Source organism: Anolis carolinensis, chromosome 4, assembly GCF_035594765.1.
Source record: "Anolis carolinensis isolate JA03-04 chromosome 4, rAnoCar3.1.pri, whole genome shotgun sequence".
In the NCBI taxonomy this organism is placed as follows: Eukaryota; Metazoa; Chordata; class Lepidosauria; order Squamata; family Dactyloidae; genus Anolis; species Anolis carolinensis.
Window position 1 is genome coordinate 179,820,275 of NC_085844.1, and position 21,618 is coordinate 179,841,892.

The window sequence follows — 21,618 nt, forward strand, 5'->3', positions numbered from 1 at the left end:
TATGTGGTGCATGTTTGTATTTTCTCCACAGAGACATACCCTGGAATTCTATATTGACATCCATGCTCACTCCACTATGATGAATGGATTTATGTATGGAAACATCTTTGAAGATGAAGGAAGATTTCAGAGACAGGCTATTTTTCCCAAATTACTCTGCCAGAATGCTGAAGACTTCTCCTTTGTAAGCAAGACTTCTTTTATTGTATTTTCCCCCTTGTAAATGTTTTTCATATTGCTAAATAGTGCCTGTTCATACAATTCTTTCAAACCATGGCAATTACAACCTATGGTTTTCAAGCAACTTGTGGCAACTCCTCTGTAAACTAATATCCTTGGCTAAGCCAGCTATGTTCAGGCTACTACTGTTCACTGAAGTGAATACTCTTTCAGTATGGCAGCTCATGGTCCAAATGGTGGAGGACTGCATCCCACCATTTCAGGGCAAAGTATACTTCCATGACCTGGTTTCCTTATGACATCAAGTCAGCTCTTACATAAGATGACTCTCTCCCAGGGATTTCTTGATAAGATTTCATCAAAGGAAGTTTGCCTTCCTTTAAGGCAGTGGTTGTCAACCTGTGGGTCCCCAGGTGTTTTGGCCTGCAACTCCCAGAAATCCCAGCCAGTTTACCAGCTGTTAGGATTTCTGGGAGTTGAAGGCCAAAACATCTGGGGACCCGCAGGTTGACAACCACTGCTTTAAGGCAATGCTTAAGGTCCAAGGTCACCTAGTGGATCTCCAAAGCTGAATGGGATATTTGAATACTAGTCTCCCAGAGATCTAATTGAACATACAAACCACTGCAACATGCTGGTTTCCATTGCCAATAGCAAAATTCAAGCACAAGCATGATGGAATGTAATTAGTTTTGAAACCATATGCTGGACAGGATGGGCTTTTGGTCAGTTCTAGTGACACATATGTTAGGCATATACTTTGAAACTTTGGATGCAAGAGTTTGTGTTCTTTTTCTTTATGGACTTGTCTGTATTACCTTTTGACAATATTAGTAGACTAATCTCCCTACTGAAATCACATTTTCTTCTTATATCTTGCCCTCCAGTCCTTTATTTTTCTAGTAGTTTGAAAAAGGCATAATATACCACCAATGGATGTTCCAGCTGTTGAGTCATATTTAACGATACATTATTTCAGTCACCACAAACATCGCAATCACCCATCTTTGGAGAGTCTGAAAGCCTAGGGAAAGCTAAAGGGTCACCAGAGAAAGAAATAATTTGCAAACAACACTGTGATTGCATACTAAAAGACAGAACAACTCCAAATGTTTCTTTTTGCCACATGAAAGAGTAATACAGATATTTATTTATCCAGTGGTTTCACTTAATAAAAATTACTTTGGAAAACAGTACAGATGAGAAAACTAAGATGGTCTTTATTGACATGCTTACATACTTAGTTCCACAAAATATGGTGAACCTAATATGACAACTGAAAGCAGTTCTAGGTTTCAAGATCTTCCCAGGTGACCAACCCTCCAAGCATTGAGTGTGTATCAAGCAATCAGGCTTCCCTTATCAAATATCAGGAGTGATCTTGATCTTGCATGGACAGTTCATCTTCATATGTAAATTGACAACCATTGACATTCATTGCTTGTCATTATTATTTTATTATCAGGGAAATGTATATCCATTCCACAAACTATGAGTGATTGTGATCAGCTCCATGCATTACATTTATTATCCTTCATGACAAGATAAATCTCTCTTGCAAAATAATGCATTAAAGTTGTTCAATGCTATAAATACAAAGAAGTAGAAAATATTCAAAATTGAACAACTTGAATTTGGTGCCAAAACCTCTTACCTAGGTCACTGTTGGATCTATGGCTGCTCCTGATCACAACTCTGACTCATTAAGGCAGTCTCTTTAACAAGTTTGAATTGTTAATTCATGGCATTAGTTATTGCCTCATTTGATAAAAGATAAACTAAGCTTTTCTCTCTGAGAAGGAGAGATTCATTTACTAGTCACCTTGGCCTTTTTGAAGAGAGGAAAACTTTTACAAAGATGTCAGCAAACAAGTAAACACTTCCTCCCTGATTCTCATTGGCAGAGTCACATCCAGGGCCAATTGGCAAGCTGCAGTGCATGCGGGCAGCCAATGTTTTGGAGATTATTCTGGGAACTGCTGGCTCACTGCTTCTCATACCAAGTCAGCAATTCTAAGGTATCACCTTATACATGAGAGGAATTCACTTGGAACAAGAGCTGAATGCCTGCTATTGTTGAGCAAAGTAGTCTTTCACAAAGCAATAACCAGACTTTCTGGTTCATCCACAGGAATAGCCAGCAGCTCACATTAATTTTTTAGAAAATGTTTAAAACTATCCCCTTTCCTAGGCTCTCCTTAATGTGATTATCCTATTTGATATATTGTGTATACCTCTTCTGTTGCTGTTTTCTTTGTGTATGTGCAAAAAGTGTTAATGAATTATATGTTAAGGAATCAATACTAGTTAGCTAAGTTTTGTATTTGGGATAATCAGGAATGTTTGACAGGTAGATTTGTGTTCATCATCAAATCGCCTTTGAAATCATGGTCCTGTAGGATATGAGATAAACCTTATTACTTATCCATTAGACATTAGTGGTGAATTTCCTTATTTTGTTAGTGAAATGGTAATATAATGTGGCTATACGAACTAAATTGTGTGCATTTCCTGACACATTAGAGATCTTCCTGTTTGTATCTAGATCTGACTCGGTGCCAGACTCCCTCAGTGTGTCAAAGCCTGTACAATACTGTGATCAATTTTTCTTCTATAAACAAGCCTTGGTGTTTTCCGCCATAGTGGAAGGAACAGCGGGTGAATACAGTTGTCTGGGCTGCTACGATTTCTTTGTTGAAGATATGTGCAGCTATGGCACTCTCAATATAAGCTTTTGTGGGTATAAGGAACAAAGCAGTGACAATTAGAAAGATGTGTATATAAATACACAGCAGGCAACAAATGCTGCAGAAGAACCAAAAACTCCATTGTTAATGCTATCGTGCCGGCATCTGAGAAGTGTGGGAAAGGGCCACTATTGTAACTAATTATTTTCCTGAAGCTTCAGGAGGTCTCATTTATGTTGTATGTAGTGGCAGCCATTTGTAAGGATTAGAATACTTCCCTAGAATTGTTTCAAATGAAAGCTGGCGGCTGCTTGAAGTGTTGTCCGTAATTGACTAGCTCCATGTCTTCACTCAGTATCAAGACAATGTTCCATTATATTATCCATTGACAGTATCATTGAAAAGATTACTCTGCTTAAAGTATCTGTCAAGCTTGATTGGTTTACAAGGGACCAAGTCACTGAAAGAAATAAAATGCAGTTTCTTTCTTTTTATCCTTCTTTTTATTTTCATTTCTCTCTTTTTTTCCACCAGCTTTCAACATATATAAGGAATCCCCTTTGATATCCAAAACTCATATTCCATTAATAATGATCATGTTTGTTGAATGCAGGCTTCTTGTCTGCACAAATAATGCATTTTCTACAAAATGGAAAGCACCAGTAGCGAGTGTGGACTCAAAAGGAATTTCTTCAGCACGTTGAGTGATTGAAGCATCAGGCTGATTGTGGCCTTTACCTTAGGATGATCATTTGAAAAGTGTTTTAATTGACTTGGAAAACTAACATTATCATATTGTGAGTTGTGTTTTTTGCATGAGATACTTAATTCTGTTTGTGACTGAAAGTCCAGTTGTACAAAAGTTATGTTTCACCTCTTGTGTCTGATTTGGTTGCCTCTGCAGCCCAATCGTGATTCATATAAAGACAGTGGTACATTTTTCAACCTCTGTACTCACACAAATTGTTTTTGAAAAATAAATGTTCTGTCTATGAGTGCATTGTCTGCTTCTTCCACACAGTTGGATTTTGCAGTTGTTTGTTAAATCCTGGATGGTTCTCTTGTTGATTTCATTGACTGATATCTTTTGACAGGGATAAAATCTGATCAGTTCAGGATTCCACTTAAAGGCTAACCCCACCTCCTTTTAGTCCATCAACACACTCTCTCTCTCATTCTTTCTCTCATTCTCTTCCCCCCGCTGCTTATAATTTTTAAAGTAAAACAAAATAACAACTAAGACCATTATTGTAGTTAAGTAAATAATTATACTCAGATATGTGATGTGGCAGTGAGAATACAAAACTGAAGTGCTTTGTGATATGTGTAATAACTTGGACAGAACTTCCCTCTCTGTAGGTTAAATGCAGGGAAACATCAACTTCCCATCAGCCCCAGGCTATCATAGCCAATAGCCAGAAATCAGGAATAGGGATATCCTAAACATTTTGCTGCCTGAGACATCCAAGTCATCATGCACAAAGCATAATGCCAGTCAAGCAATTTTGGCATGTGCATGTGTGTGGATACCATAAATGTCTCTTCTGCTCAATAGAAGTACAAATACAATATAGTATGTTATATAACTAACATTATTCTACATTGTCATTATATCCAAATTTAGTCCCTGTAGTGCCTGCTTCACTCTATCCAGTTGTACAGCTTGCACCTATACTGGAAGTTAAAATTCAATAATATCCAGAAGGCCCAGGTTTACAATCTCTGGATTAGGTTTTTCTGCATGCTGTCTGAAGAAAGGTGTTATAACTGGGAGCTTTTCACTAGCCTACACTGGTTTAATAAATTATTTCATTCTATCTGTCTAATTAGTCTGCATGGACAATCATTAGATGTCTCCTGATGCATCATTTTTGTGTGTGCCGTTGATGTGATTATCAAGTGCATTGATGCTATTGGTAATGTAAAGGGTAGAGCTTGATTTAGAATGTGTTGTTTTGCTAGAATCTCTTCCTTTACTTAGTCCTTAAAGGCAACTGAGCACTTCAAGAACCAATGAGCTTGGATGGCTAATTATACTCTTTATAATGGGAGCAATAAAATGTTGTTGTTGTTGTTTTGACATCGAAAACAAACTGATGCAGTCAGTCAGAGATGGCTTCATTTTTGTAGCTGTAGAAACTGAGATGCCTTGATCGAGGCATTACTCCATGGTTGGGGATCATATAGTCCTCTTACTGTTATTAAACTGCAACTCCCAGCATTCCTCATCATTGATTATTGCTGACTAAGGTTGATGGGAGTTGTATTTCAGGTACATTTGGAGTGCCACACAATTCTCAACTTTGCTACATGATCTTTAATGTTTGGCAATTTAAATATCGAAGACCCAAGATCGTTCACTTGTAAGAGAAGGAAAAAAGTGTATTTAGACTGTGCTGGACAGTGGATTATATCTATTGTACAGTAGAGTCTCACTTATCCAAGCCTTGCTTATCCAAGGTTCTGGATTATCCAAGCCATTTTTTTAGTCAATATTTTCAATATATCGTGATATTTTGGTGCTAAATTTGTAAATACCGTAATTACAACATAGCATTACTGTGTATTGAACTACTTTTTCTGTCAAATTTGTTATATAACATGATCCTTTGGTGCTTAATTTGTAAAATCATAACCTAATTTGATGTTTAATAGGCTTTTCCTTAATCCCTGCTTATTATCCATGATATTCGCTTATCCAAGCTTCTGCTGGCCCGTTTAGCTTGGGTAAGTGAGACTCTACTGTATTTGTAAATTATTTTTGCAAGTATTAGATGTGAAATATAGTCACTGGATTGTTGGTCATATGGTGGCATTTTTATGTTAACCATTGTGGGTTGTTATATGGCTACTTTGTCTAGCATGCACCATTTCTGTGGCTTTCCTAACAGTTCAATGTGGGAAAGGTGCTCAGTACAGTTGATCTTTCCAAAGCTCCACCACCGTACCACAATCGGCTTCCAGTGTTTTGTGTCTGGGTACATGTGTCTTAGAGTTGGTCACCAAAAGATCTCTATTTTGTGACTTCTGCACTTTCTAGCTCTAACATGTACCTAAGTTCTTATCAAACATCTATGGCACAGGTCTCCAAACTAAGGCCCATGGGTCAGATGTGGCCCTCCAAGGTCATTTATCTGTCCCCTGCCCTAAACATTAGACCCTGAAACAACTTAAAAGCACACACAACAACAACAATCTTAATTAATGTGACTATCTCATCAGCCGAAAGCAGGCTTTCCATTGAAATACTGGTAAGTTTATTCTGTTTATAATGTTCTTTATTTTAAATATTGTATTGTCCTTCCATTTCTTTTTGCACAACAAATAAGATATGGGCAGTGTACATAGAAATCTGTTCATGTTTTGTTCAAAGTATAGTCCAGCCCCCCAACACTGAGGTAGTGTGGTCCTCAACTTAAAAAGTTTGAGAAACCCTGATTTATGGCATTTCTGGGTGGGTTTTGGAAGAAATGCTGGGAAACCATTACCTGTCAGTAATGAGCCATTGCTCATAGGATTAAAGCCCAAGAACCTGTTGATAATCAATGTATAACATAATCTCAACCCAATCCCTGGCATAACCTTTTTTCCCCGAATTTTGGGAGTTGTAATCCAAAAACAGCTGGAGGGTCATTCTTGACCACACCTGTTTTCAACTAAGAAAACTCATGGCATAACAAATTTGTACACAGAAATGGAATTAGGTGGTGAAATTTCTTCATTTCTTCTGTCATTCAGATTATAACTAGCTATATCCCCCATGCCACAATGAATCTGCTGTATTTTCCTTACAAATCAGATAAATAGATCTTCTTTGGACATTTCTTACTAGAAATCCCTCAATGTAATAAAAATCACCCCGTTGCCCTTTATGTAAATGAAGCTATAGTATTACTACTACTATTATTGCTACAACTACTTTTGTGGGGCATTCTTTTTCACTGAACATGGTGTAGAGATTTTGGATCCCATGGGCAATTGTTTTGGTGAAAGAAGAAAACAAGTAGTAAACGCTATGTGTCTTAATGTGCAGATGCTGGTTGTTCAGGAACAATGGCCCTCTGGATATTCCTTGCTAAATTAAACCGATTTGTCACATGATGCTAAGCGAATCTAGTCATGTTACCCACAGGGTTGTCTTCAAATTAATTTGTAGCCCCAAAAAATAAAAGAAAGGAAGAAATATCCACACAACTGTATTTTCCTATTTTCTTCTTGCCATTTTGTGTATACATTCATTGTTTAAAAGGCCTAGAGGGACGAAATCCCATGTGTTTAGAGATGAAACCAATTTTCTAAGCAATTTCTGTCCTGAAAAAAACATACCAGTAAAAGTTATAAAAGACACTAGAAGGGACCTGCTTGTTGTTCTGTTTATTTGGAATGGAGTTTTCAGAATCAGAACATATCTCAGTAGTGTTATTTATACAAGAGAATTGGATGAAGTTATTTTTATTTTCCATTGCTTACAATTCCTGTCTATAGCCAAAGCTTTTGATTATTCCTGTCTTTGTTTTTTTTTAATTTTCTTTTTGATGGCCCAATAAAAATAAACCAGCCCATCCTGAAAGTTAACATGAAAGGTATGGAAGTTTCTCATTGGTTTATAAACATACACACTCTATTAATCCTAAAACTTCAAGAAAGGTCCAGGTTACTTGAACTTTTTTACCTTCCTGCAGGGTAGCATCTAGTTCAGGCATGGGCAAACTTGGGCCCTCCAGGTGTTTTGGACTACAGTAAGCTGTTAGGAATTGTGAGAGTTGTAGTCCAAAACACCTGGAAAGCTGAAGTTTGCCCATGCCTGATCTAGTTAATAGGGTTGTCCATATGTTCGTAAAAATTCTCCTACCGTAATTATTTCGTATTGTTCCCGTTTTTTGACACGAGTATTGAAACGTTTTCCGTGGGCGCAACTGGCAATGTAATACGATCCCACTCCCACTCCCTGCCAATCAGTGTCTTCCACGATGGCTAAAAAAGGTGGGGGCTAAATCGCCTCCGCACGGAGCCAAGCCATTCTGGGTTGGGATAACTAGGAGAGAGGGTGGTTCGCGCGTGCCATGAAGCTGAGAGGGCAAAGTGACTGGGGGTAGAGGGTTGTTGCTGCTTAGATATTGTGTTGGGGGGAAATTGGCTTGGGGCAGAGTCCTTGCTGTGGATGTTGGGAATTTTTTTTCCAAAGGAGTCTGCGTCCCTCCCTGCTAGTGCTGAGCTTTGGGTTGGTTCCTTCTCCTGAGGTAGACCTTTTGCCTTTCTATTTTTCCTTTTTTTGGAATAAAGCAATCACCCCATAAGCCTTTCTTTCCAAGCCTTAAAAGGAGGGAGCTTGAAAATTATAGTTTTCTAAGCAGCACGTCTGCTTCCCTGTAAGCGCTGAACTTCCCGCCAAGGCATTGCTTCCCTCACGCTCCATTTCTATTCCCAAGCCTTGGGCTGAGTTTTATTTCTGCAATCACAAAGTCAGACATTGATTTGATTCAATAGAGGGTCCACAGCAATTTATAGTTTCCAAAGGACGTGGGCACTCCTGCCAAGGCATTGCTTCCCTCACGCTCCATTTCTATTCCCAAGCCTTGGGCTGAGTTTTATTTCTGCAATCACAAAGTCAGACATTGATTTGATTCAATAGAGGGTCCACAGCAATTTATAGTTTCCAAAGGACGTTGCCAATCCTGTCAAGGCATTGCTTGGCGTGTGCTGCATTTCTAATCCAAAGTCCTCAGCCAGAGTTTCATTTCTGCAATCACAAGGTCAGCCAGTGGCACCATTGATCAAAAGGTTCAAAGGCAATTTATAGTTTCCAAAGGACGTTGCCAATCCTGTCAAGGCATTGCTTGGCATGTGCTGCATTTCTAATCCAAAGTCCTCAGCCAGAGTTTCATTTCTGCAATCACAAGGTCAGCCAGTGGCACCATTGATCAAAAGGTTCAAAGGCAATTTATAGTTTCCAAAGGACGTTGCCAATCCTGTCAAGGCATTGCTTGGTGTGTGCTGCATTTCTAATCCAAAGTCCTCAGCCAGAGTTTCATTTTTGCAATCACAAGGTCAGCCAGTGGCACCATTGATCAAAAGGTTCAAAGGCAATTTATAGTTTCCAAAGGACGTTGCCAATCCTGTCAAGGCATTGCTTGGTGTGTGCTGCATTTCTAATCCAAAGTCTACACAAGTAGAAGAGGGACTTTTACAGTGATAAGAACCCAATTGAACAGGAAATAAGACTTTCAAACCAGGAACAGGTTTCTTCAAATATTGAAAAATAGTGTATTATAAAAAGTTATGAAAATTCGCCAAAAATCATAGGAGACAGGAAACATTCTGTAATTTGTTGAGCAAAGAGTGTGGAATGTGTTCTCCCACTGTACCAAATTTGATGAGAATAGCTCAAGAAATGAGGGCAGGAGACCCCCAGAAAAGTCCCCCCCAGTTTCCTGTTTTTTGGCGATTGCGCATGCGTGTCCGCCATTTTAGAAACATTTTAGAAACATTACGAATTTTCGGAAATATCCGAAAATTTTGGGTGAAACATTTAGAAATAATTTCTACATCGAAGAGCCGGCACCCCCTACTTTAGAAACGAGAATTGAAACATTTTTTCCATCGATCGGACAAGCCTACAAGTTAGTATAAGACATAGCAAAAGGAGACAAATAACCCAAGAATCCATGAGAGATATCAATGAAGGAACTGTCCCATGCTGTACTACCACAGTACAGATTGTTAAATCTCTTGACTCCAGCATAGCTGAGCAGCAATCACATGAAGATTCCTACCAACCTTAATGTGCCCATCTGGGGAGAAGGCATCAGGCCAAGGAAATAGAAAAAAATGTTGGAAATGGTTGGAGGCCTTGTAGAAAATTGTGTCACTTCTCTGGCTTAAAAAGTAATGGAGACACTTCTGAGTGCATCGTTTTGTTCACCATAATAGACTCAGGCTTTCATATTTCAGAGTGTTCTGATTTATTGTGCCTCCTTTAGATGATTTCAGTGCCCTTCATAGCAGATTTTGAAGAGGCAACAAATATTTTACTGTTTAGTCTTAGGATACCTGATTTTGATGCCTGCTTCCAGTGTCCTATTTTCCACAACTCAATACAATCTGTATCATGGAGAACCATGGGATTTATTATCATGATTTCATTTACATACATCCTACAAAAATATGTCCCCTGTAGGTTATGCAGATGATTTATGGTGTGCTTCTCCTGGAAATTATCTTAGAGTCATGCTGAAGGGTTTAGAAAATTACAAGAAATGATACCTCTTTCGTAAATGTCTAGGTCCTCCAGTGTGATTCTATGATCATTTCTGTCAGAAGGTATTCATTTCAATGGTTCTAGGAATGGATCTACCAAAGGATTATACAGTAGTTGTAGAATCCAATATGAATAAGAATCTTTTTTACACCAAATGTTTACTTATGTACATTTTTAATTTGTATCAAACCTTCATTCCAACTGGGACTCAGGGAACCTTGCAACTTGAAGTAAAACAAAGTATATGAACTGAAAACCAATAATAATTAGTTTAGAAAAATAACTTAAAGAAATGACCATATTAAAACAAAAATATTTTTAAATGCCTTGTGTTCATATAAAAAGATGCATTAGAGTATTTTGGTATGTGCTCAAATGTACACCTGCACAATTCAGTAATAGTGTTTTGTTGCATTGCTTCAGCATAACTATGGATTTATAAAGTTACATAGTGTAGGCTGTGATGTAGGATTATGGCCATTGTGTGTGTGGAAAATATGTTTTCTTCATAAAGTCATGTTTACTATGGGGCTAGTCTTATTGTCCTCCAGTGTTTCCTAGCCAAAGACTGGGTGTGCATCAAGGAATGAAACCTACTCCACTGACTGGAGCCAGCATAGTGTCCTGAGTTAGTTTAAACAGCTGATTTTAAAGTAGATATAACCGTTTTTAATGTTTAATGTTTTTAAATGTTTTAATAGTTGTGTATATTTATAAATACTTTATGTCCTGGCATGGAATGCTTGCCATATGTATGTTATGCTCCGCCCTGAGTCCCCTTTGGGGTGAGAAGGGTGGACTATAAATGTTTTAAATAAATAAATAAATAAATGTCCTGATGCACACTGGAGATGAGACAATGATACAAAAGTTACGCTACTGGCTACTGTTTTGCAAATGATAGCTATATGCTGTAACATCACCTCTGCCCCTACATGAAGAGGGCAATTGCAAAACTACTTAATTAGCTGTTTGCACACACAAAGCCAGTTAAGAAGTAAGTCCCAAGCAAACTACCAGCCGTTTTTTGTATAATTATTATTTTGTGCAGCCCCCCGCAACCCGCTTTCTTGAATAAAATGTTTTTTTGTGTGTAAAATTACAAATGTGTATATTAATGCAAACAAATTTTCCTACATGAGGTCCAAAGAATGCTCTTTAATGTTGGGACATACTTTGGCATTGTCAGTGTAAATTTTAATGAGCATTCTCAATATCTCTATAAGTACTTTCTGTACTACAAAGGCTGTTTTAGGATAATTACAAACTGGTGGGAAAGTTAGTATCATAAAACTTCAGGAAAACAACATCTTCGTTGGTAGGATAATGTATTTCTAATTAACTGGCAAATATTTTTTTAAAGGATAATGCTGAAAATTTATTGAATGTTAAAAAACCAGATAATTCTAAACACCCTCCTTGCATATTCCATTTATCAAGGGTTGCCATGAATTAAAAGGTATCTGTTATTTCTTAAGTCCTAGTTGCAACTGTCAGAATTTTTTTGTGGTGTGTCTTTTTTTTTATTTCCCAAGTTACTTTCATATCCACATTTTCTCAGGTTCTGATTCCTGGCAGCCAGGGTATTGCATGGAGTGAATGAGCATATGTTCTAGCCTGAAAAGACAGCTGGCTTCAGGGGGTTGTGGATGGGCATGGGAAGTATTTTATTGCTTTGTCAGTAGCTCACCTGCAGTCAAGGCAGAGAATCACTCTGCTTGGTTGCTGTTACATTCTCACAGCAGGAAAGAAATTCATTTCTGACTTTGTGACAGAACTCTTCCTTGGGAAGGTGGGATGCAAAAATGAAGGGTTAGATATTGTACAGAAAATCTGCTCTGTTTTAATAATAGTAAAAATTAAAATACACAGATAGCTGAAGATCCTCTATTGCTGTAGCATAGCAGAAATATGACCTTATAACACACGGAGACCCCCCTCCCCCACTGGTGCCATTTCGCCAGTAAGCGTGGTGAAACGGTAGGTGCAACGGGTGACTCTATTGCCCTGTTTGCTGCTACCCCCATCACACAGGAGAAGTGTGACCCAAATTGGGCAGAAGTGTGCTGGCTCCAATGGAGCTCCCGAAAAGGCTCCCGTTTTGGGAGAAAAGTGTCCAAGGATGCTTCCATCCAGCTTGGGGAAAAAACTTCCTTTTTTATGACTGGGGTTCAAGTAGATTCATTGAATGATGGCTGGCATCCTGTAAGTGACATATGGCATATTAAGAGGATCCATCCCAGGAGGTTTATGGATCTAAATGGATATTGATGGGAATACCCTGTTGCCTTGACAGACAAACCATGCCAAACTGTGGCTGTTCTCTGGAATGAGAAAATGAACAGGGTTGTGGGCATGGTCACTCATAAGCATTTTCTTCCACAACATGAAGGTTCAGTAGCGAATTGATGGCAATGAAAGGAATGGAAAAGAGACTAAAGCAGTGATGGTGAAAGTCTTGAAGCGAGTTCAAACACAGGCTAGAGCTCATTGGAAAACCTGCTCCATAGCAGTGATGGTTGCAAAGAAATCATTCTTCTCTGCCACCACTGCATTTGCACAGTGCTATCCAGTAGTGATAATAATAATAATAATAATAATAATAATAATAATAATAATAATAATAATTTTATTCTTATATCCCGCCCCATCTCCCCGGAGGGACTCGGGGCGGCTTACATGGGGCCATGCCCAGACACGACAGCACAAATCAGATAAAACATTAAACCGAGCAGTAAAACTTCAACATGATTAAAAACAGTCATAAAAGTCAATATACACAATAATATTAAAATCCCGATTTGGGTCAAAAGATCCAGGCCAAGGTGCAAAGCAATATCAAGTTATCAGGGAGGGATAATTATACAGCAGGTGTAATACTTAAAGTGCTGAATAAATCCTAAAAACAATCCAGAGGGTCTACTGCTTAATAGTTAAATAACATGATCCCACAAGGATCAGTCATCGAAGGCCTTCTGGAATAGCCAAGTTTTCAGGCTCTTCCTGAAGGAAAGTAGGGTAGGGGCCTGCCTAATCTCCCTGGGGAGCGAGTTCCACAGCCGGGGGGCCACGGCGGAGAAGGCCCTCTCCCTCGTCCCCACCAACCGCAACTGCGAAGTTGGTGGAAGCGAGAGGAGGGCCTCCCCCGACGAGCGAAAGGCCGTTCATAGGGGGAAATGCGGTCTCGAAGGTAGGTGGGTCCCAAACCGTTAAGGGCTTTGTAGGTGATAACCTGCACCTTGAATTGGGCTCGGAAAATAAATGGCAGTCAGTGGAGCTCTTTAAACAGCGGCGTTGAGCGCGCCCTGTAATCTGCCCCATTTAGAAACCTGGCTGCCGATCGTTGTACTAGTTGTAGTTTCCGAGCCGTCTTCAAAGGCAGCCCCACATAGAACGCATTGCAGTAATCCAGTCTAGAGGTAACTAAGGCATGGACCACCATGGTCAGATCTGACTTCTCGAGGTATGGTCGCAGCTGGCGCACAAGTTTTAGTTGTGCAAAGGCCCTCCCAGCCACGGCCGACACCTGGGCCTCAAGTGTCAGCGCAGAGTCCAGGAGGACCCCCAAGCTGCGGACCTGCACCTTCAGGGGGAGTGCGATCCCGTCAAGCACAGGTTGCCACCCAATACCCCGATCAGACGTGCGACTGACCTGGAGGACCTCTGTCTTGTCAGGATTGAGCCTCAGCTTGTTCGCCCTCATCCAGTCCAATACAGCGGCCAGACACTGGTCCAGTATCCGAGGGGCTTCCTTGGAATTAGGTGGAAAGGAGTAGTAGAGTTGGGTGTCATCCGCGTAGAGATGGCACCGCACTCCAAAACTCCGGATGACCTCACCCAGAGGTTTCATGTAGATGTTGAAAAGCATGGGGGACAAAATGGAACCTTGCGGGACCCCACAGGTCAATGGCCAGGGGTCCGAGCAGGTGTCCCCCAGCTTCACCAACTGGGAATGGCCCTCTAGGAAGGACTGGAGCCACTGGAGTGCAGTGCCCCCAAGGCCCATCCCAGAGAGCCATCCCAGAAGGATACCATGGTCGATGGTATCGAAAGCCGCTGAAATGTCCAAGAGAACCAGCAGGGTCACACTCCCCCTGTCTAGTTCCCTGCGTAGGTCATCCACCAAGGCGACCAAAGCCGTCTCGGTACTGTAGCCAGGTCTGAAACCAGACTGCGATTGGTCCAGAAAATCCGTATCTTCCAAGAATCCCTGGAGCTGGGAAGCAACCACCCGCTCCAAGACCTTGCCCAAGAATGGAAGGTTAGAGATTGGTCTGTAGTTACTGAGGTTAGCCAGATCCAAGGAGGCTTTCTTCAAAACAGGCCTCACCACAGCTTGGTTTAGGCCAGATGGAAATATGCCCTGCTCCAAAGAGGCATTGATTATTCTCACAAACCAATCAACTAGCCCTCCACTGGCTTGTTTTAAGAGCCAAGATGGGCAAGGGTCAAGGGCACAGGTGGTCGCCCTCACCGCTCCAAGAATCTTGTCCACATCATCAGGCTGCACAAGCTGAAACGAATCCCACAAGATCGAACAGACAGATGCCTCGGTTACCTCACCTGGCAATGCATCAAGGCCGGTGTCTAAGTCGGAACGAATCTGAGCGACTTTGTCTGCAAAATGGTGAGCGAACTCGCTACACCACTATCTTGGTCAGGGGCCTTTTACCTCTGCCCCATTCGAGCAGCATGGAGACCACTTGGCAGCCCACTGTGAAATGGGCCCGGGCTGTGGCCCAGGCGGGAGAGCAAGCCAGCTGCAATTAACTGCAATGAATCACTCTGACCAGGAGGTCATGAGTTCGAGGCCCGCTCGGAGCCTATGTTTGTTTGTCTTTGTTCTATGTTAAAAAGGCATTGAATGTTTGCCTATATGTGTAATGTGATCTGCCCTGAGTCCCCTTCGGGGTGAGAAGGTCGGAATATAAATGCTGTAAATAAATAATAATAATAAATAAATGTATTGGTTTGCTCAGATCCACTCCAAATTGATGTTGTAGCTCAGTGGTTCTCAACCTGGGGACCCCAGATGTTTTTAGCCGTCAACCCCCAGAAATCCTAATAGCTGGTAAACTGGCTGGGATTTCTGGGAGTTGTAGGCCTAAAACATCTGGGGACCCCAAGTTGAGAACCACTGTTGTAGCTGATAACAGCACTCCTGTCATGAAATAAAGTTGTCCCCTGGCTCTCTCCCAACAAATTATAAAGCTGTATGTGCAGATTAAGACAGAGAGATGAGGTCAAGAAGAGTATGGTAGCACTGGGGTAGGGATAAATGCAATGATATATAACAAACCTCAGTGAAACCAATCCATTTAAGCCATCTCTGAGCTGAGACATACCTTGAACATTCTTTCTTGGCATATATTCTCATTATATTTCATTAGCATGAGGCATTTATAGCATGCTTTTGAATGTTAAAGCATTTGACAAGTTTTATCTCAGTAATCTTTACAAAATCAATGTCGGCTTTGTGTCCATGCTTAAAATATTTATATTCTGACTTTCTACTGGAGAGTGTCCAAACTAGCTGTCAAAGTCACAAAACTACAAACAATAAAATACCAATTAAAGATATAGAAATACAAAAGAACAACCATTTCCTAAAGCCATTTACTCCCCCTATCCAATAAGGAATGCTTAAAATACAAAAAGTGACACACATATCCTACAATGATGATGATGAAGGGATAATGCTGAGAGATTATCTCAGGTAACCTAAATAAGATCATGTCAGAGTCAGACACAAACATGTAACAAGGTTATATGCATGTCTACCATTTTGCCATGCATACTTTATCACACTTCCCATCAAATATCTCCTTAAATATTCTGAATGTAAATAAGATTTTGCTTCAGTTAGACTGTTGGTGTTTGGCTGAGTTCCCTCCCTGGATCGAGATTTCACAGCCTAAACAAATGACCTAACTGTATATACTATTTCTTAAAGATTTTGCTATTAGAAGCTGGAAAAGAAGAGGTATTGAATCAGGGCTGCAGGGTTAGGGTGAGAGGTAGACTTTCCCCATGGTCTTTGTTTCCAATAAAAATTCCCCTTCCTCCAAATGTTATTTGCCCAGTTAGAGAAACTCTCAGATACAGCACCATTTGAAGTCTTATGAATACAGCTGCTTTATCAGAAACAGAATGTAATTAGATGAAGAAGAGATATAGACAAATTAGTTTTAAACTTGCCAATGAATTGGCAAGTTTAAAACTAATAAACTAATAAACTAATAACTTGGTGTGCTTCAGTTGTTCATGAAAGGTAACATATAAAGATATCAGATGAGTAGGGATCAACCTTCAGTGTTCATCCTAGATCCCATCATCAAGCATGACAGGGACAGAGTTTGGAAAGTTAATTTTTAAAAGTAATGAATAACTGTTGTATTACTGAGGCTCAATACGAGTAGAGCACAGTTATCATTACAGTTGTAAAAAAGAAACTAACTTTCCTCTAAAAAAGCAGGGACTGTTATTTTAGGGGTTTTTTTTATAAAAAAAGGATGACAACAACAACAGCAACAACAACAAAAACAACAACAACAATGTTACAAGCTACTGTGGTACAAAGCTTCATTTTTGCCTCAACACCCACAGCTGAGCATGAAGCAGTAGCAGAACTAGTATTGAACCAGATGATATTTCTCCTCCACTAATTAGTGAAGCCACATCTGTGTAACTATAAAAGTAAGGACAAGCTACTGAGTGAAGTTTCTTATGTAGTTATAACAACTATGTCATTTTTGAAAATAGAATAAATAATACTTAATTATTGCAGATAACTATTTCAAAATGCTATACAGGAAAGAAATGCAGAGCATCCATTTGTGGAACACTCAATATGAAGTTGCCAGGTGTTTTTTTGTTTTTTTTGGTCTCCTGACAGAAATGTCTTTCTCATCTTCTTCCTCACAGTCAAGTACCTCCTTCAACCAAGATGCTGTTAAGGCAGGCACGGGACGCCGCTTCCTTGGTGGTTTACTGGATGATACTTCTTATTGCTACACCCTGGAAGTTTCTTTCTACAGTTACATAGTTGGAGGAACTTCTACAGTCCCATATACAGAGGAAGCATGTATCCTTTAAGAATTATACTCCTTTGCTTTTTCAAGATCATAGAGACTAAGGTAATCAAACTCATTTTTTAAAAACAACATAATGTAGTAAATACAATTTGAAACCTAATGTAAAGCATGCTATTGTAGGAAGCGCATGGTTCCTCTTTTCCGCTACAGATTGTTCGTTGTCGTCTCATTCGTTCAGTCGTTTTCGACTCTTCGTGACCTCATGGACCAGTCCACGCCAGAGCTCCCTGTCGGCCATTGCCACCCCCAGTTCCTTCAAGGTCGAGCCAGTCACTTCAAGGATACCGTCCATCCATCTCGCCTTTGGTCGGCCTCTCTTCCTTTTTCCTTCCATTTTCCCCAGCATCATGATCTTCTCCAAGCTTTCCTGTCTTCTCGTGATGTGGCCAAAATACTTCAACTTTGCCTCCAATATCCTTCCCTCCAGTGACCAGTCGGGCATTATTTCCTGGAGGATGGACTGGTTGGATCTTCTTGCGGTCCAAGGCACTCTCAGGGTTTTCCTCCAGCACCAAAGTTCAAAAGCGTCTATCTTCCTTCGCTCAGATTGTTATGCCCCTTAAAAAGCACCAATGGGGAGGGGATGGGTGAAATGCTGGGATTTCTCATGGCAGAGAAGTATTGCCTGAAAATGGAGGATCCCCCACTCCTTCTACCATCATCTAGGGCAGTGGTTCTCAACCTGTGGGTCCCCAGGTGTTTTGGTCTACAACTCCCAGAAATCCCAGCCAGTTTACCGGCTGTTAGGATTTCTGGGAGTTGAAGGCCAAAACATCTGGGGACCCACAGGTTGAGAACCACTGTTCAAGGGCCACTTGTGTTCAATGCTATGTTGTTCATAGCTCCTTAACCTTGAGGTAGCCTTTTCAGGGATCATATGAACTGTTTAGTTAAGAGAAGTGAATAGAAAACTTCCTTTTAATGAACTTCCTTAGATTACTTTATATCAGGATTTAAACCTATCTCTGTTTCAGAGTTTTTAGAATCATATGTTGTAGAATGACTCAGGTATCCCATTTTGTTCATATACTCAATGTTGTACTGTTCCAAATACTGACAAGTACAGTTTCTCTCCAATCACAAGTGGTAAGTTTGTTCTGTCCTGAACTTCTTGGTCCTATTTTAACTGGGTGGGAAAATTTTACCCACGGGTTCAAGAAAGGCTGTATTTTTCTTTATTATATATTCTCTCCATGATTTAAAACTCATGCTCACTCAGTTCTCTGTTAAAAATTGTTCTCCCTTTTATTTCCTTTTTGTATGTGGGTGGGTGAGGGCTGATATCTTTATGTCTGTACAGAATCAACTCATCTTATGCAGATGGAGCTACATCACTCTTCCTTCATACATCATTGCCATCAGCCAGTCAGAGCAGAAAATAAGTTGTAGATAGCAATGATTATCTTTGGTGATGAAGTACAGAAAGGCTGAGACTGCAGTTTGATTTCCATAAGCATGAATGACCCTGCTGTGCTAAAAGTAGCACAAGTTAAGTTTCAACAGGCAAATGTGAACAATGTCAGTCTAACCCATGTATTAAAGCTGAAAAACTTCCCATCTTGATGTAACTGCCTCCCCTTTGTCCTTCTGAAGAGAAGCCCCATCTTTCCCTGAATTACCTTATAGGTCATTGTTATCCTCTATTTACTTTAGATGTTATATTCTACCCTCCATGACACTGGTCTAGAATGAATGGGGTTGGGAATTTGGAAAGGATGCTTCCAAGTTCCCTGCAAATCATCCCTGCAGAAGGTAAATTAATTGGAGCACGAATGATTCATTTGAACATTGATTCATTATAAATTGCATGACCCTCTAGAGTGCCCATACGTGGGTAGCAAATAAATTGGTTGAGATACGCTACTGATTCTATTTTATTTAATTTAAGACATTGTTATAATCCCAAAGCAGTTTGTAGGCTTCGAAAGAAGGAAGACATAATATTTTCCATGTGATAAAACAATAAAATAGTAAAATATTTAATTTAAACCTTTAGGAGTAACTGACAACGTTAGTAGGAAAATATGTGAGCAGGCAAACAAATAGCTCATTAGTTGAAAGCATGAACACTTTACTTTAGAAGCCCACCTGATTTTAACAGGAAGATCATTCCACAGACTGGGCAAACAAAAAACATATAATTATTAATATTAGAATTGGAAAGGGACTGCCATGTAGAAAAGCAGTCCTGAGAGATGGTCAGCCAACTTCTGTTTAAAAGCCTTCAAAGAAAGAGAATTTACCCCTGTCCCCTACAAGACAGCCTACTGTACTCTGCGCTGCCGGCAGGCCGAAAGGAGAGGGGAAGGACTACCTGCAGGAGGGTTGCTTAGGCCCCTCCCTTCCACCAGCTGGTGCGAATGCCAGACAGAAAGGTTGGTCTTTCATGGGGGGAATCAAGTGCCCCCCCTCTGGCCATCCGGTTTGTCCCCTTCTGTTTGAAGGTGTGTGAACTTCTTACAGCCATGCCATACTCTTCCTAATGCTTATGTAGAATATCTTTTCTTGTAATTTGAATCCACTATCTTTGGAGCAGCAGAAACCAACTTTATCCCATTTTCCAAATGAAGTCCATTCGAATAATTAAGGATGGCCATCAATAATTTATCTGTCCTTTCTACTCTGAGTTAACATATCCAGCTCACTAAGATGTTCCTCACGGAAGTTGGTTTATAGCAGTGGTTCTCAACTTGTGGGTCACCAGGTGTTTTGGCCGACAACTTCCAGAAATCCCAGTCAGTTTACCGGCTGTTAAGATTTCTGGGAGTTGAAGCCTGAAACATCTGGGGACCCACAGGTTTATAGTGTTTTGATCATCCTAGTCACTCATGTCTTGAACTGTGATACCCAGAACTGCAGTCTAGGTGAACTATGACCAAACTAGACTGATCCTTCCTTTGATTTGGATGCCATATTCCCTCTGATGTGGTATTGACTTTTTAGGCCACTGCATCACATTCTATTTAGACCCCAGATACTATCCACATGTATTTGGATGAGAGATTGCAATACCTTACTTTCATCTTTATTTTCACCTAGCTCTCTAATATGTTGAAGTTAATTTTAAATCTGGTTTTCTGATCTCTCTAAATCTGGTATCACATGCTGATTTGTAGAAGTCTTTAATAACATATTGAACAACACCAGCTGTAGGACTAAATCCTGTCATGGGGGAAAGTCAGATGAAACCCAGAAAATCTGGGATACTCACTCACCTGAAGTCATGGAGACAGGTAGTGGTGGTATAATAATAATAATAATAATAATAATAATAATAATAATAATAATAATAATAATAATAATAATAATAATGATGATGATGATTCACAGCGAGGGCATAGAGATGCCAAATGGACAAACCATAAGTGCAATCAGCCTGAAGCCTATATATATCTGGGTATACTACAGTTGGAAAATATCAAGCATGAGCATGTGAAAAATGTGGTCAGCAAATAATATATCCAAAGAGTCAGAAAGGTTTCGAAGAGCAAATTAAATGGCGGAAATACAATCAAGGCTATCAACACCCGGGCCATCCCCATCACTAGATACACTGCTGGAATTGTGAACTGGACACCAGCAGAGCTAGATGAACTGGACAGAAAGACAAGAAAATTGATGACAATTCACTACTCATTACACCCACGTAGTGATGTCGACAGACTTTACCTGCCCAGAAAATCAGGAGGCAGAGGGCTTCTGCAAGTGAAACAAATGGTAGAGGAAGAGAAACATGCCCTGGCAGATTATGTGAAAGGCAGTCAAGAACTAACATTGAGGGAAGTCAACAGTAGTAAACTGCTTCAAGTGCAAAAGACCAAGAGTGAATACTATAAAAACACAATCCAGAGCAGAAGAGAAAACTGGCGAAAGAAGGCTCTCCACGAACAGTTCCTAGGAAAAATTGAGAGTCAAATTGACAAAGAAAAAATATGGCTGTGGCTCACAAATGGAACTTTGAAAAAGGAGACAGAGGGCCTGATTCTGGCAGCCCAAGAACAAGCCATTAGAATCAATGCCATCAAAGCCAAAATTGAAAAGTCAACAACAGATCCCAAATGTAGACTCTGCAAGGAAGCAGATGAAACAATAGATCATGTACTCAGCTGCTGCAAGAAGATCGCACAGACAGACTACAAGCAGAGGCATAACACCGTTGCTCAAATGATTCATTGGAACTTGTGCCACAAATACCATCTGCCTGTGGCAAAGAACTAGTGGCATCACATGCCAGAAAGAGTTACAGAGAATGAGCATGTCAAGCTACTCTGGGACTTCCGAATTCAGACAGACAGGGTTTTGGAGCACAATATTCCTGACCTCACAATCGTGTTAAAATACAAAGTATGGATTGTTGATGTCGCAATCCCAGGCGATGGCAGGATTGAGGAGAAACAAC

General features: G+C 40.1%; 1 protein-coding gene across 1 annotated transcript in view; it reads left to right on the forward strand.

Moving 5' to 3' along the window:
* The window catches only part of bend5 (BEN domain containing 5), a 1,240,673-nt gene that overhangs the window by 1,096,314 nt on the left and 122,741 nt on the right, over positions 1–21,618 (forward strand). Inside the window, exons 10-11 of the mRNA XM_062979625.1 lie at positions 32–184; positions 17,050–17,209. Coding sequence (XP_062835695.1) covers positions 32–184; positions 17,050–17,209 — 313 coding nt within the window. The remainder of the gene's footprint in view (positions 1–31; positions 185–17,049; positions 17,210–21,618) is intronic.